This window comes from Cebus imitator, unplaced genomic scaffold (genome assembly GCF_001604975.1).
Source record: "Cebus imitator isolate Cc_AM_T3 unplaced genomic scaffold, Cebus_imitator-1.0 Scaffold212, whole genome shotgun sequence".
In the NCBI taxonomy this organism is placed as follows: Eukaryota; Metazoa; Chordata; class Mammalia; order Primates; family Cebidae; genus Cebus; species Cebus imitator.
Window position 1 is genome coordinate 2,060,952 of NW_016107527.1, and position 17,391 is coordinate 2,078,342.

The 17,391-nt window shown below is 41.7% G+C and overlaps 1 protein-coding gene across 5 annotated transcripts in view; it reads left to right on the forward strand.

The window, feature by feature from the left end:
- The window catches only part of PLEKHG7 (pleckstrin homology and RhoGEF domain containing G7), a 61,398-nt gene that overhangs the window by 11,674 nt on the left and 32,333 nt on the right, over positions 1-17,391 (forward strand). Inside the window, exons 1-5 of one of the 5 annotated variants that reach the window (XM_037745763.1) lie at positions 632-845; positions 7,782-7,909; positions 11,682-11,722; positions 15,961-16,056; positions 16,865-17,008. In XM_037745763.1, the coding sequence (XP_037601691.1) occupies positions 715-845; positions 7,782-7,909; positions 11,682-11,722; positions 15,961-16,056; positions 16,865-17,008 (540 nt within the window). In that variant the 5' untranslated portion in view covers positions 632-714. Of the gene's footprint in view, positions 1-631; positions 846-7,781; positions 7,910-11,681; positions 11,723-15,957; positions 16,057-16,864; positions 17,009-17,391 lie in introns of those variants that run through there. The other 4 variants (XM_037745761.1, XM_017548618.2, XM_037745759.1 and 1 more) reach the window with 4 other exon arrangements.

A 17,391-nucleotide genomic window follows, 5' to 3' on the forward strand; every position in this document is an offset into this window, starting at 1 on the left:
TTTTTGAGACGGCATCTCACTCTGTCACAGACTGGAGTGCAGTGGCGCAATCTCAACTCACTGCAACCCCACCTCCTGGGTTCAAGCAATTCTCCTGCCTCAGCCTACCAAGTAGCTGGGACTACAGGCACCTGCCACCATGCCCAGCTAATTTTTCTGTACTTTTAGGAGATGGGGTTTCACCAAGTTGGCCAGGATAGTCTCAATCCCTTGACCTCATGATCCACCCGCCTCAGCCTCCCAAAGTGCTGGGATTACAGGCATGAGCCACCACTCCCAGCCCACATATTTGAATTTCTAATTCTGGCTCTGTTATTCACTACAACAATATGAACTTAGTTCCTTATGCATCCCTCTAAGCCTCAGTTTCCTCTGGTCTAAAATGAGTACAGTAATTTCCACTACATAGGGTGCTTGTGAAAATCAATATAATGCATGTAAAGTGCTTAACAAAGTGTCAAAGAATCAGTTCTCCGTAAATGCCAGCTGATTTTAAATTAGAATAATATTCACCAAGATCAGTCTATTGCTTACAAAACGTACACATTTGAGATCTACTGGGGGACCCATTTCCAGCAGCCAGAGACATTTCTGGCACCAGCACGTGAGAGCTGCCTCATTGTTGAGTGCTGACGCAGGGCGCCCGGCCTGCTCAGCAGTGGGGTAGGGGGAATTCCCGGGATGCTCTGAATTGTTGCTTTCTCAGCCCACACCATGGACCTTCAGATCTTCAGCAGAGCACAGAATAAGGAGACATTCTGGTACCAGAAGGGAGACGAGATTATTCCAGCAGCCATGGGACTAGTCCCTTCGGATCTGACGAGCTTGGGGCAACGCAACTCAGGGTTAGTGAAAGAGTGGCTGTATTCGGGTTTCTACATGGTGGGTGGGGGTGGGAAAGGCCAGTAGAGGGGTGTCCAGCCCTGCAGAGCTGCAAAGTCCGGGTCAGACACCCAGTTATACAATCTTCTGAGTCCCGAAGCTTGCCCTGAAGCAAAGAACCAGAATAGCCAAGCATAAAACCAAACAAACAAACAAAAAAACTCAGCATTTCTCAAGGATATTTGTTTAGTTGTGTTTTTCTAAACAAAGGAAGGGCAGCATGGAGTTACACTGTACTTACAGGGTGACAGTGGGTTGCCAGCAACACTCCAAATAGTTTGCATGTGTTATGAGTTTATTCACTAGCTTAGTCCTCCTGTGAGGAAATCCAATCTCTAAAAATACTCTTCCCTGTCTTCTTCACATCAGACACCACTGCCCCACACAGACACCACTTTGTTTGCTGGAGGGGGATAAGAATTCTGAATTCACTATAATTGCTCCCAGTGGATGATCAATCCAGAATTGGAGACATTGATCCTGCATGAATGCCACGTTTTATTAAAAAACAATCCTAATATTTAGAACAGCTAAATGAAGGTATCAGTTTGGATACACACGCCACCCACCATGAGACCTAAATTCAAAGTCATGCTGAACTCATTTCAGCTATTTGAGTTAATAGCATTCATCCAAAGATCTGAGCAACCCCAGCTGACATGGACCCAGGTCTTTTCTAGAGTGCCCAGAAATCCAGACCACTGCCAGGCACGGATGCAACATAGAGGCACATTTTCCGCACCAATCCATGTCTCTTCATGATACTGGGTGCAAATGTTCTGATTGCTTTCCTCGGTCTCTGCATGGCTACAATAGTGGTTCTTGATATTTGTATTAACTCAGGCTGTCCTTTGACTAACAAAATATATTTCATGCCACAGAAATTTTGCTTTGCCCTTCCAGAGGCATATTCACATTTCCAGAATAAGCATTCATGGATTTTGAACACCAAGGCAAAAAGCCAAGGTCGTGGATCAAGCCATTTATGAGCTAGTTATCCTCTCCCTGCTCTGTATGTGCAAATTCAGCTCCAAATTTGACCTTTGTACTCCCAAATGGATGCATGATGTCAGAAGGTATCCCAGACAAGACCATAATGGATAGGGGTAATGTAACCAACCACTTTTAACTGGGGGGGAGTGAGCACTCAAACTGCATTCTGCTTTTGTGTATGCATATAATCACTCATTTATATTCCAGAATGGAAAACAAATGCATTTGAGGACTGTCAGTATTTTAATCTACAGGTCAACATGTCTATTTATTCGACAAGCTTATCTGAATATTTGTTCTATGTCAGATTCTATGCTAAGTGATTAGATTCTGTGATATGTAAGATCCAGTATGAACTGTTGATGTATTTATTATAAAGAGACAAGGTAGGAGTGGGGAAGGGAGGGAGAGAAAGAGAATTGTCCCTCCCTGAGTGGGTCAGAAAAGATTTATGGAGGAGGAATGTCTAAGCTAGAATTTAAAGATGAATACAAGTTTTTCAGGCAGACAAAGTACAGCTGAGCAGGCAGATGGGAACTACCTGAGCCAAGGCATGGAGGCGTGAAGTGCACAGTGTGTTTAAAGAACAGTACACAACTACCTATTCTTGGAATACACATTCTGTAGGAGTTTGTGTAGGGAAATGGCAATGATCAATCACTCTGAGTATATGTGGGTTTGGTTATTGTTCCGTTTACTTAACAAATGTTTACTGAGCTCTTACTAAACAGAGGAATTTAGACCAGGAGCTGGAGCTTAGGGTGGTAGAGGAAATAAGACATGAATCTACAAAACGACTTTATAAAGTAAGACACTTTCCATGAGAGAAGATGGTTTCATTCATTCATGTTCATCAGCAACAATGGATTAAGTTCTAAAGTAGCACCTACCAACACAAATGATCATAAGACATGTTTCTTGTACTTAAGAAGCATGAGTCTAGTAGAAAAGACAGATAAATAAAACATGATATTATAATATATTCAATAATCAGTCGGATAGCATTCATTGGCTGCTTACCAAGTTCTGGACGCTGTTCTAAGTGCTTTATGTTGATTAATTTAGTCCAGCCTCACACAATATTATTATTGTCTGCATTTCCCAAATGGCAAAGTAAGGACCAGAGAGGTTATTTAAGTTGTTTAGCCAAGGGTCACACTGCTAAGATTAAATTCCACAAAATTTGACCCCACATTCTTAATCACCACTCCAAAGAGCTATAGAAGCAGGGAAGAGAAACACACAAGCCATCCAAGAAGGCGTCGGGGAAGATGAATTATTCTACCCCAATAGTAGTTCCATGCTCTCTGAGGTCTCCAGAGAATAGAAAAGCAGTTTGTAGAATCTTGTGAAACTACCAAACTTAATGATACTAGAGTGTATAACTTCTAGAGTTCAAGCTCAAAAGAGTCCATTTTTTTCCCAAAAATTCACCTAGATTATATTTCTGATTCAAATGATTGTAATTTTTTCAATTGCTACCCAATTGGGCCTCTTTAAATACCAAAATCTCATTATGTGTTTCTTAGATTTTTATCAGGAGAACTATACAGTTGATGGGGAAGCTTCTGACATATCAGGGGTCTTCTTTTTCTGAGCTCTCAGCATTTTATGTTATATAATACCTTCTGAAGACCGTAATAAAACCTCCTGGCTGGATTTGTACGCTGCTAATCAATTATGTGTCAATCCCAATGTCCTGTATGCAATATGATGAAAATAGAATTATGTTTCTCATTCAAATTATTTTAACTTTCTCAACTCCCACCTAATTAGGCTCCTTCCATCCTTGTAACTATCATGGACATTGAGTTGGCAAACAAAAATGGAAAGTTGTAAGAAGTCACAGCCCTAATGATCTTCTTATAAAACCAAATCATAAAGTAGAGAAAAAGTCAAACAGGAGTGTAGAATCCTGAAAGATAGCTTCATTCTTAGAGGAGGAATCCAGGATGAGAGCTCTGTGTCAGTAAGGACAGCTTTTGCCTGCATGTCACAGAACCCAGCTAGAATGACCTAGGCAAGTAAAGGGTGGGTTTTCGGTAACATAACCAGATCCCAGGCACCTATTTTTTTATTCTGCTGTTGTGTTTGCGAAAGTTCTGGAATATGCTCAGGTTTCAAGATCTATTCCAGATAGCAGGAAGGCAAAGGACAAGATGTAAACAGAAGAAGCTAATTGAATCTGTCCCTTTTGAAAAACTTTTTCCAGAATTCACATGCTTGAGCCTCCATTTAAATCTCATTGGCCAGGTTTGGGTCACATGGTCTTCACTAGCTACAAGAGACTCATAGCAGGTCAGCCTATGACCTCAGCACATATCACCCCAGACAAAGCAGGGTTTTAATAGCAAGAAAAGGAAAGAGCATGCACATTCGGTTGGCACATTATCTATTATTACAATAACAATGATAGCTACATTCTCCTAATTAAAAAGTTTCCTAATTAAAAAAACAATAGAAGAGCAGAGAAAGGGCAGGTGAAGTAGATTACAAGATCGCGGGAAATACAGACAATTGAATAAAGCTGAGCCCAAGGTCACTTAAGTACCTCCCTTTTGTGCTCCTTAACAGAGATAATCCCTTTGCCCGAATCTCATAGTATGAATAGGAGTTAGACTTGGGGGAGGCAGGGAAGAAATAAAACATTACCAGCTAAAGCACCAAGCTGGGAAACACCATTTTGTTCGGGGAATTACAACCCATTCCCTATTTCCAGATATCAAATTGTAAAGTAAACAATACTGAGCAGGTAATTGAAATCAGATCATGGAAGGCTTGTAGGTGTGCTTTAAAAATGTGTTAATCTGGCATAAGCTGAGAATCACCTGAGGTGTCTTAAGCCAGGGAGGGATAGTTCAGACTTAAATTTTAGATAACTCACCTTTAGTGATCATGTATAGGATTGAACCAAGGAGATAAAAAGGAAGGGGGAGAAACAAGGCAAGAGGTGACCATGTTAATACAATCAGAAGATGTTGAGGCCCTGATCTGGTAGAGACATAGAGGATTGCATAAATATGAAGAATTATTTCCTCTGAGTATCATGGGAGACTTTTTGGAGCAGGTCGCCTTTTATAACTGAAAATGAATATTTTGTGTCTACAGTGTGTATCTAAACAGTCTGAGGCATTCTTTCTTCACAAATTTTGTAGAAAATTATGGAATATAAGTTAATTAATTATAAATTCCTAAATAACTTTTTCTACTATTCATAAGTAAAATGTTCTGAAAAGGATTTTGGCAAAGGCTGAAAATGTGAAATAATACTCAAAACCTAAAGGTAGGAAAGGGCTATATCAAGTTACTTATATCCTCAAAATTAATTGTTCTGCAATTCTGGTGAGTATCCAGGGAGCTGGGTAAAAATACAGATGCAGACGCCCACTTCAGATCTACTAAATCGGCATCTCCACGGTGGGACTTGGGGATGGGTATTTATAATTAATTCCACAGGATATGCTAACCTACACCGGTTTTCACCAGCAGCATGATGAACCTAACGGCATAATATGGACTCCAACTTTAGACATATTGACAAGAAAAAGGGCATGGGATCTGAGAATGTGCAATTAAGAGGCAAGAGACATAAGCGCTGGCAGAAAGGCTCATATAGAAGGTCAGGACCATGGAACTTGGCTGCAGAGCCTGGGAGGACTTGGGCAGCAACTAGGTAGGAAAGTGGAAAGAGCAGAGGAAGGACTGTGACAGGGAGACTAACAGGGATCCAAGCACGGTCACTTTTGGGAGTGGGAGGGCGCTAGATGGCAACAGACAAAATCATAACATCCAAAAGGGTATGACAAACCTGGGCTCTCAACTTTCCAGGCAATTTCATAGCTATGCTTTTGTTGATAAATCAAGACAAATTTCTTTCTATGTAAAGTAACATACATATGCTATTTGTTGGTGAAAATATAGAGATTACATTGGTCAATAAACAGAAGAAATTGCATCTCTCTCTCCCTTAGAATAGACCAAAGGAATATCTGAACAGTTCTGATGAGAAAACTGTGAGTCCCTCTGATTCCATGTTATTAGAAAGGTCCTCAACATGACAGCCACCTTACCACTTTTGCTCCTTAGAGATCACCGAGCAAATGCCTGGTGGCTTTGGCACTGTTCCCCCACTGTGTCTGTGACATCACCCATTTATTTTGTGAACATCCTACAGACACATTTTATGAAATGGGCTGGGGAAAGGAGAACGTAGGGGAAAGGAGAGGAAGGTAGATAGTCCTGTGTGATGAACTTTTCTAACAGTACTTCTCACTTTTCTCTGGGAAAAGTACAAGTGGCTGACTTTTAACAACCAGCTTCAGCTCATCAGGGTACCATGGTCACCCCCATGCATCCTACTGCCTTCTGAGGCAGTGTGCATAATTTGCAAAGACTTCTGTGTTTGAGGTCTTTTTCCTAATATCCTTCTGAGTCAGAACAAGCAGTTTGCATTTGTGTTGACAAGTTGAGGTGAGGTCTTCTGCTTTGGATTACTCAAAACCATAATTGGCAAGTAAGGCTCGAAGAGGCAGTGAGTAGATGTGTGGGGCGTTGTTTGTGTCATCACAGCCCTCCCGTCCCTCCCAATCCTTCCCAACAGGGCAGCAGCAGACAGCTTGCAGCCATTCTGCATGACCAGAGGTGGTCTGAACCATGAACCTGACTAACCCAGCTCTAATATCTCTCCTCATATCTTTTAAAAAATGATTTTAATTCAGGGGGGTACATGTGCATATTTGTTCCATGGGCATATTGCATCATGGAGGAGATCAGGCTTCTAAGGTACCCATAATCCAAATATTGAATGTTGTATCCAAGAGTTAATTTTGCAACACTTACTCCCTTCCCACCCCACCCCTCCCCACTTTGGGAGTCTATTGTTTCCGTCTTTATGTCCATGGGTACCCATTGTGTAGTGCCCACTTATAAATGAGAGCATGTGATATTTGATTGTCTGCATCTGGATTAGTTCACTTAGGATAATGGCCTCCAGCTCCATCCATGTTGCTGCAAAGGAAATGATTTCATGCTTTTTCATGGCTGCATGGTATTCTATGGTATACATATGTGTGTGTGTGTGTATATATATATATATATATACCATATATATTAGATAAAGAAAATACGGTATATATATATATGTGTGTGTGTATATATACGTGTGTGTATATATACATACGTATATATATGTGTGTGTGTGTGTATTCTATGGTATGTGTATATGTGTGTGTATATATATATACATATACACATATGCATATACACACACACATATATATACACACACATAGAATATATATGTATGTATATATATACACATATGTATATATGTATATATATACACACACATACACACACATATATATACACACACATCTATACATACACACATATATACGTGTGTATATATATACACATACGTACATATACACACACACACTTATATATACACACACCATAGAATATACACACGTATATATACACACACACATATACACACACACACACACACATATATATATATATATATATATATATACTGTATTTTCTTTAATCAATCATTAGACATTTAGTTCAGTTCCATGACTTTGCCATGGTGAATAGTGCTGTAATGAACATATGTATACAGGTGTCTTTCTTATATAATCATTTCTTTTCCTTTGGGTAGATACTCAGTAGTGGGATTGTTGGGTTAAATGGTAGTTCTATTTTTAGTTCTTTGAAATATCTCCATACTGTTTTCCATTGAGGTTGAACTAATTTACATTCCCAGCAACAGTGTATAAGCATCCCTTTTCTCTACAACCATGCCAACACCTGGTGTTTTTTGACTTTTTAATAATAGCCATTCTGAGTGGTGTAAGATGATATCTCAGTGTGGTTTTCCTTTGATGTCTTGTGCACAGGTTCTACGAGCACAGGCGGAGTTCTGTGGTGCTGAACTTACCTGGACTTGAGGTGTTCCCCGGGGACCTTCTGGTGTCAGATGGAGCTGCGGACTACCTATGCCACCCACTTCTGCTGCTGAATTCAGGTTCTGTTCATTCAGCATACTTTCCTTCCATGCCCACTGTGAAACAGATATGCCATAACCGGGGGAAATTTTCAAAATATTGAATAATTAGTAGAATATATGCCCTGACCAGTTAGAATCAGCTTCACCAATCACAACAGGCACCAGCTGTTGCTGGAATTACTGGAACCAGCTAAGTACCAGCCTTGGTGTTGGACATTCCATTTACAGAGTTGAATAAGGTATGGTTCTTCCCTTAAGATGTCTTCTGGCCAAATGTCTTATCCCAGACCCAAGACCTGAGACAGGTGCAGCATCTTAGATCAGAGTGCCCTCTCCAGGCTGGTGAGTAGCCTCCCCATTACTGCTGTCATGTTCATCTCCCATTCTATTCCCAGGCTTCAGCCTCACACTGATATCTTCCAACTGGGGTGGTACCACGGGGAGGCGAAGGTGCCGGTGGCAGATGAGTGTCTGATAGAGAAGTGGCTGTAGGGATAAAGCTTCTGCATCTTCAACTCATTTGTGAAATAAAAGAACGATTAGGTGAGGACAGGTAAATCAAAGCCTTTGAGAGCTAAGAGGAGACTTAAAGATTATCCATGCTGGCAGTTTTTAAACTGTTTTAGTTCTTAGCAGAGTCCTTTTTACAACAGAATCCTTACTTAGAAACCCAATGAATAAAACAAATCCAGGTGAAGCTGCAATGCTTGCAGCTGGGATAAGCCCCAAAGACTCACTCACCTCCAAGTCATCCCCAGGAGCCTCCGACACTGGCAAAACAGTTTGAAAACCACCAGGGTCATCCCTCAATCACATATGTGAGAGTGAGACCCAGAAAGGAGAAGTGGCCTAGTGGTGGAGTCAGTTGGTTTGTGCAGAGAAATGGAATCAAGGCTTCCGGCTGCGAGTCGGTGCCCTCTCTACCAGCCTGCATCTGTCATCATCTGTAGGGGCTGCTGCAGTCTCCTGTATGTGGAGCCCAGGGCCACCAGTGAATAAGTCATACATGTTTATAGCTCTTTATTTTTATACACCCTTCCAAGCCTACTTACTGTCTTACATGATGCAATCATTCAGGTGAACAAACAAAGAGGGGTCTGCTTGGGGACATGCCCCTAAAAATCAGAGCTACTTCAAAACACAATGTGACTTTAAAAGAGGTTAGTGTGTTTTATGAGGCTTTAGAATGCTCTCAATTAGTTAACAACTAGAACAGGGGTTCCCAAAGGCTGTCCCGGACCAGCAGCTTCACCATCACCTGAGTTGCTAGAAATGCAGATTCCAGGCTCTCCACCCCACAGACTTTCTGAATCAGAAACTCTGGGGGTGGAGTCCAGCAGTCTGTTAGTCTGGTTTTTTGGTGGTGGTGGTGGCGGTGTGTGTGTGTGTGTGTGTGTGTGTGAGAGAGAGAGAGAGAGAGAGACAGAGTCTTACTCTGTGCTCACCACCACACCTGGCTAATTTTTCTGTAATTTTAGTAGAGACAGGGTTTCACCACGTTGGCCAGGCTGGTCTAGAACTCCTGACATTAGGTAATCCACCCTCCTCGACCTCCCAAAGTGCTTGGATTACAGGCATGAAACACCATACCCGGCCAGCAGTCTGTTCTTCTTGTTGTTGTTGTTTTACATGAAGTTAGATGAACTCCAACTTCATCTAACTGTTTTGTTTTTTATTATTATTTTTTTTTGAGACAAAGTCTCCCTCTGTCACCCAGGCTGGAATGCAGTGGCCCAATCTCCACTCATTACAAGCCTACGGGGTTCAAGCTATTCTCCTGCCTCAGCCTCCTTAGTAGCTGGGACTACAGGCACGTGCCACCACACCCAGATAATTTTTGTAGTTTTAGTAGAGATGGGGCTTTACCACGTTGGCCAGGCTGGCCTCAAACTCCTGACATCAGGTGATCCACCTGCCTTGGTCTCCCAAAGTGCTGGGATTACAGGTGTGAGGCACCATGCCTGGCCCAGCAGTTTGTTTTTTAACAAGCTCTGTAGGTGATTCTGCTGCCAGCTCCAGTTTGAGAACCACATGCTAAGGAACGAGGTCATCATTGCTTCTACAGCTCACTAGCTGTTTTGTCGTGTGCCTAGCATCCTGGTAGATATCACACAGCAAAAGATAAGCAGCATCCTCCCTTATACCCCTCGATGCCCTCTTCTCAAGGAGTTTAGAATAGAGGCCTCATGTTCCCAAGGCATGATCTAAAGCAGTGCTGCTCACGCTTTGCTATGCATATGAGTCACCTGCAGATGTTGAAACAAAGATTCTGGTTCAGCAAAGTTGTCTATTTAAGGCAGATAATGAAAGACTGTGAATTCAATAAAGACTCATAAATCTTCAGAATATTTACAAAGCTTTCCCAAGGCTCCAAAGCTAGAAAAGCACAGGAGAGAAATTGGCCAAGGACCAGGGACCTCAATTATTACAGTTCAAATTGGATGTAGTAATTTACCACCAGGCACGTGAGAGCTAAGAGTGGTGAAGCTGGTTTGTGCCTAAGGGAGAGTCCACCTAATCTCCCTTTTGTAAAGATCAATAAGGTGGTCAAAATGAATGAGAGGATAATCTGTTGGGCAGGTGGCTCCCAAGGTTATGGTGGGAAGGTGCCTTAAGCACATCCTTTGCAGTAAATGCTGCTTAGATCATTGCTTCCCTTTGAGTGAATTATTATGCACATTCTCTTGGGGGATCTGATAGAAAGAGAGATGGGCATGTAAGATGTCCGTTTTGCATACTGAATGGTCATAACATGCCATCCACACCTAAGAGACAATTTTCAGCGTTTTCTAGGTAGCGTTACAACGCAAACAGGATAAAATTCAAAAAGCTAGAATCCAGTCAAATTTCTTTCCTTCCTGGTCTTCAAAAGAATAAGGGATTGAATAATGGCTTTTTTTTAAAACTCAAAGCAACTCCTAGATGATGGCCAATAGCAAGAAGCCCCAACATAAAAATGCGTGATTTTGGGGGGGTGGGGTTTGAAATGAAGTCTCACTCTGTTGCCTAAGCTGGAGTGCCGCGGCGCGATCTCAGCTCACTGAAACCTCCACCTCCCCGGTTCAAGAGATTCTCCTGCCTCAGCCTCCACAGTAGCTGGGATTACAGGCACATACCACCACACCTGGCTAATTTTTGTTTTTTTTAGTAGAGATGGGGTTTCACTATGTTGGCCAGGCTGGTCTTGAACTCCTGACCTCGTGATCCTCCCACCTCAACCTCCCAAAGTGCTGGGATTACAGGCGTGAGCCACTGCACCCAGTTGGTGATGTTTTAATGTTCCCTACTTTCAGAGTCTTCATTTAACCACATCTGGGGATTATGAGTTAATGTAGTTTCCAAGTCTCCCATTTACTCAGGCTATTAAAGTTTGCATGTGATGGGATGATTCTGGTAAGACAGTGTAAAATGAAGGGCCTATCCTTTTAGCCCCAAAGTTCTGTGGTTCTCTATCTTAAATAAATTACTCAACATCTTTAGTAAAGTTTATAAATGTATCCTCGAGTGATGAGGGAAAAATGTTTAAATAATACACTAGTAAAGAAACAGGGCAATACCACCTTAAGGCAGCAACGGAACACCAACTTTTCGGTTGCAACATTGCTTCATTCACTTGTCTGCAAAAATGTAAATATTCATTTCGTGCATTCTCAAGAGAAAGAGAATTAAAGCAGGATGAATTCTGTTTGGCTAATTTTCAAAAATCTGCAGGTTTTGTAAAGCACTGCAGTGATCTGTCACTAGTTACCATAAGTACTTGTAATAATAGATTGTCTTTAATTTCACCCAGAATCCAAAAAGCCAAGATGGCCTTTCTCCAAAAGAGGAGTGGTAAGTGTTGCGAATTGCCATTTTTGTTTTAATTAAGCCTCCTGTAGCTAAGAAAGTAAGAAATGTCTGAAGAGCCCCTTCATTCTGCTTTATCTTTGCATAAAAGCAGATGGCACGTGAAATATAAATGATATCATCACATCCGTAGTATTGGCTACAGAACATGCCAAATGGTGCCAATTTGTGCAGCGAAACAGTGCTAATTGCCAGTGGTTAATTAGCTCTGCAAAAAAACACAAAGCAATCCTAATATAGTGATGCTTTACAACACTAAATTTATAACTAGCTGCTTAGAAAGCAGCTCACTCGATGAAGCAAACTTGCACAAATGTATGCCCCAGTTTGCAGTTCATGCCGTGTATATTGGGAACATTGAAAAATGAATGAGCTCTTACAGAAACAGATTCCATAAATACACTTCTATTTCTGGGACAGCCAATGGGATTAGTCCTAGTAGGTTTAAATTCATTCTTGGTTCCATCAATAATTGACCAGTTATCCATCTCCATCAGTGGTCCCTGAGACTTTACTCCCTAGGACAAGGGTGGCCACAGTCAAGCCATTCCTTCTGGCATGCTGTGGAAAGAGGGAGGGAATGTTCATGTTGTCAGCCTGACTCCTCCTGTTTTCTAGGGGAAGGGAAGGGACTGATCTGTGTTCTCCCAGCAGTATCACTTGCAGTGCCTACACACCAGCAGCAGCAGCAGCAGCGGGGCCTTATGGACAGTTACTATGTCTCATTCTGTTAAAAATCTGCCCACATGGCCTTTCCAATCAGTTTGGCATCAGCTGCTGACATCTGCAGTGGTTCTATGAACACACACACCTTGCTATTTTTTTAAGACCCATCGCTAAATAAAAAGCCCTCTGAGGTTCCATTCCAGCTGTTTCACTTACTGCCCTATGACCTTGGCCAAATGGGTTACTTTTCCCTCAGCTCAGATCTTCCCTATAAAAGGCAGAAGAGCAGTCCCAGCCTCACAGGGTGGTTGTAATGAGTGCCTTATAATGCAGATGGAGCCTACCCCAGAGCAGGGTGCACACAGATACTCAGTCAACGTTGGCCATTATCACCAGTAGTAGTATCTTTAATTAGGGTTTGGAAAACTACTTATTCTCATAGCCGTGTGTATGATTGACTTTCACTTTTTTCCCAAAAATGAAACATTTATATGGAGCATACTCTAAACATCACAAGCTACAAATCATAAGTTGTTAGTAAAATTGTTAACACCATTGCCACCAGGGCTGTTGCTCATCAGTCATTTAGAGACGTGCTGTATCCGTTTTTCTGACAGATCTGAGACAAGGCTTATGATGCAGCCCCTCCTGAGCTCTTTCCTCAAATAAACAGAGGCAGAGCTGGTCACCACCAAGCACATCTGAGGTCTCAGGAGAAGGGGCATCTCCCCCCAGCCCTCCCGAGGGCTTGTCTAGGACAGGAAAACTCTCAGGCCCACCTGAGAGATAGAGTATGCTTTCAGAAGGGAAGAACTTGGCTAAGGAAGGGGCACTCCTACAAGTTGTTGGGATCAATCCATTCTTTTCCCCATAAAGAAGCAACTTGTTCTACACACGTGTTAAGCAACTGTGCCAAGTACTGGAACAGATATCTAAGATGCCAGGATGTCCACTATCAGCTCACAATTGAGAATATGGAACTGACAAGTAAACTGATGGGGGAAACATGCTAAATGGTTAGCACTGTGTTGGAGGGAGGGAGGGAGGCAATGATGGAGACACACAAAGAAAGAATAATTAGTGGATGTTTTCGGCAATGAAGAGAAAGTCATTTCTAGAAGCTTCACTTTCACAAGAACACAGTGTCTTGTTTTCTTAAAACTAACATCTTTCTTTTATCCTCTTAGCCTTATTTATCAGATAATTCATATCTCTATAAATGGTAATATATAACAAAGTATTTCAATATACGTCAGTATAGCAAACACACTTCTATGTTGTGATGTGTTTTTCCATAATTCATTTCTCTATAAATGGTAATTCACATCAATTTAACACACTTTTATGTTATGATCTGTTTTTCCAATCTATTACAGATTTGTCCGTTTCCTCCTTTCTTACTTCCTTTCCTCCCAGCCATCAATATAATATTAGTAATAAAAGCTGACGCATCTATAATGTTTAGCACATTACCAGGCACTGTTACTCTTTGCATGTATTCTTGTTCATTTATGTCAGTTAACACATGTGAACTCATAAATTCTACAACAATCCAACAAGGTAAGTAACATTATTACTTCTCATTTTGAAAATGGGGAAATGGATTCAGAGAGGTTGACTAGTTTGTCTGAGGACACACAGCTCATAAGCTATGGAGCATCCAGCAGTTCCAGGCAGTCTGGCTTTGAGTTTGTTCTAGCCCCTATGTGGCCCTGCTCCTTCAACTGTGGGAGTCCCCATCACCAGACCTGGAAAATCCTTCCTCCATTCTCTCATTAGAGCTCTCATAGATCTTGCCTGTTCTCACTAATTTGTCAGCCCCTCCAAAAATGTATGTATTCAGCCCTAACCTTCAATTTTGCTCCAGTTCCATATCACCAGTGACTACTGCATGTCATCATGCCAACTACCTCTTAGTTACTAAGTTTGAGACTCCAGAATTAACCTTGGCTTTTCACTTTTCTTGATCCTCTCAAATAACCTTCAAATGCTTCTCATCGCCTCTCCTAACCACTGCTACCACAATGGCGGCAAGAAGGCACTAAATGGGTGTATGATTTTCAAGAGTTAATGTGACCACTGGGAGCACCGCCTTCTCTCTTCTCACTGGAATACCCACCCAGCCATTTGGCCAGGAGGCCAGTCAAACCCGTAGAAAGCCACAGTGAGCGCCCTTCAAAACACAGGGCTGGCACCCACTTTCCCACAACGCCAATGCTGCTTCCATTGTCTCAGCCTCTTTCTTTTCCAACTGGCTGCTGATTTTTTATTTCCACAACATGCAGTCGCTATGGTTTCAGACATCAACAAAAGGCATATGTCCCAATTGCAGTAGGAGGTCTTTAACTGGTTCCAAAATTCCTTTGCTGCTGTGGAGGCTAATGAGTCTACAATAGGTTTCCTCTTTCAGTGCCATAACCTTACCAGAAAAACCAGCCACAGCCCATTAGCACATTCTAAAACTGTGATAGGGTCTCCCTTCAGACATGCAGGGAGCCCCTACCTGCAACAGCAGATAACCTGTGCCTTCTCTTGCTCATGAAAATAACTTTGATTAACTTTCACCAAACTGTTTAGATCCATGCCAATATCATGCACCCTGAGGCAACAGAACAAGTCGAAAAAATTGTTTGTGATAAACATTCATTTGAAATGCAGCCAAGTTGATTTCTAAAAGCCTTGCACATTGTTATTTGATAGCTTCTTCCTGCTTTGGCTGGTAAAATGAACTCTTTAAGTGGGCAATTCATGACGTTGCAATAGAACAGTGAATGAACCAAAAAGGAAATGCTCACAATGTAAGTTTAAAAAGCAAGTTGCAAAAGATGTGTAAATATGATACATTATACCGTTTAAAAATTAATTATGAATATGATCAGGAGAATATTTCCAATGGAAATGTGAGGGTGAAGACACATTTCATGATGTTTTTTGTTTGTTTCTCAAATATTCTACAATAAACCTATATTAGCTTAACAATCTGATTTTTTAAACAAATATTATTAAGAAAAGATGACTATAGCAAAAATAAGTGGGTGATTCCATTGTAAGGAAACTAGTGTTTCCAGCATATTTTCGTATTCTTTAGCGGATAATTATTGTTTGGGGCAAGTCGCTTTAACACTGGGCTTTATTTTATCATCTGCTAAATTAAGGGTTGAACCAATATGTCTGAAGTACCATCTGATGTTAATCAAGTCTTAGGGTCCAGAGTTTGGAAAATTTAAAACTGTGAAGGCTATGTCACCCACTGGGGAGGCATGATAAGACTGTTGGCTATACGACCATTCTGTGCCTTGGATTTTTCTTTATTTGCAAAATGAGAGGTTTGAACCAGATATTCTCACAGGCCTGTGTCCTCCGGCTCTGACATTCCGTGGTCCTGTGGCTCCTACCAGAGCTCAGAAATAGCTTTGGAACTGTTAGTGGCTTAACGACAAAATATGCCGTCTCTTATCGTGAATGTTAGGGAATGGACAAGAGATGCCGAGGCTACCAAAGTCATGTCATTAAAGAATTTGTGTTTGAAAATCCTGTTTCTAACCATCTTTAAGCAGGGCAAAGACAAACACAAGTACATATCCGATCTGGAAAACTGCCTGTCCTCTGTGAAAATTACCAGCTTCAGGGGCTATGAGTTCTACAGTCTTAAGGTATCTTGCAAACTGTTTACTGTGGGGCATGGCTTTTTCTTTTTGTTTTTTGGCAGGGTGGGGAGGGGAGGGTCAGTATTTTAAGCTGCCAGATTGCTGCCTTGTTTATAGTAACAGCGAAGTGCAAGAGAGGAACCCAGGGCTGACCAGAGCCTGCTCTGCTCAAACACACTGAAAGCTAGGGAAAGTAATTTTATCTTAAATAAGGTAACAAATGTGAGAGCACTTCATAGGCCGGGAAGCCTCTACAAATGTTAAAAGTGGTTGTTAGTACTCTTCATCTCTCTGGGCCTCAATTTCCTCACTGGAAACGTCAAGTTGCCATTAAGTTGTTTTTGATAAGACAATTTCTAAAGGTCTGTTTGAGTTTAAAGCTCTCACTTCATGATTCTTCAGTCATTAATTTCAACAAGTTTTGCCTGTGGAACCTGGAATCAAATTTCACAGTTTTGGGTTTGGGGTTCTTTGAGATTTTTTTGGCAATAAACTGAAAAAGGCTCATGATATTCTCAAGCATAATTCAAAGCACCATCAATCTAAATTTCTTTGAATTTTAAACTATAAATAATGCACGTCGTGCATTTCATGCTGTGCATTAGGAGGAATTGGCATCCCAGATCCCCACAGAGAGAAGCTGTGGTTTGGGTCACTTGAGGAGTCACTGCCAAGAGGGATGCCCAGGGCCTGAAGCAGAAATCATGATTTCGGGAGCTGCTTGGTCCTTTGGAACTGCAAGCCAAAGCAAACAGCCAGCAGGTCAGTCCACTGAGGTGAAAACGTTTTGTTCTCTCTTTTTCCTCATGTACAGGATAAGACCTGGGATGAAGTCATGGAAACACATCACAAACTCCCGACTGATCAATTAGACTTGAGAAAGCAGCAAGAGGCCATGTGGGAACTCTTCACAAGTGAATGCACCTATTTTTTGGACCATTTATTAGTTCTTAAGATGGTAATGCCAGGCTTAATTTTTATAGTAGATGGAAAATATTAATTTGGTTCTTTGGGCACTGGTTTTCCTCTTCTGAAAGAAATAAAGAAAAGAGAGACAGGCCGGGCACAGTGGCTCAAGCCTGTAATCCCAGCACTGTGGGAGGCCAAAGTGGGTGGATCACGAGGTCAAGAGATCGAGACCATCCTGGTCAACATGGTGAAACCCCGTCTCTACTAAAAATACAAAAAAATCAGCTGGTCATGGTGGCACGTGCCTGTAATCCCAGCAACTCAGGAGGCTGAGGCAGGAGAATTGCCTGAACCCAGGAGGCGGAGGTTGCCGTGAGCCGAGATCGCGCCATTGCACTCCAGCCTGGGTAACAAGAGCGAAACTCCGTCTCA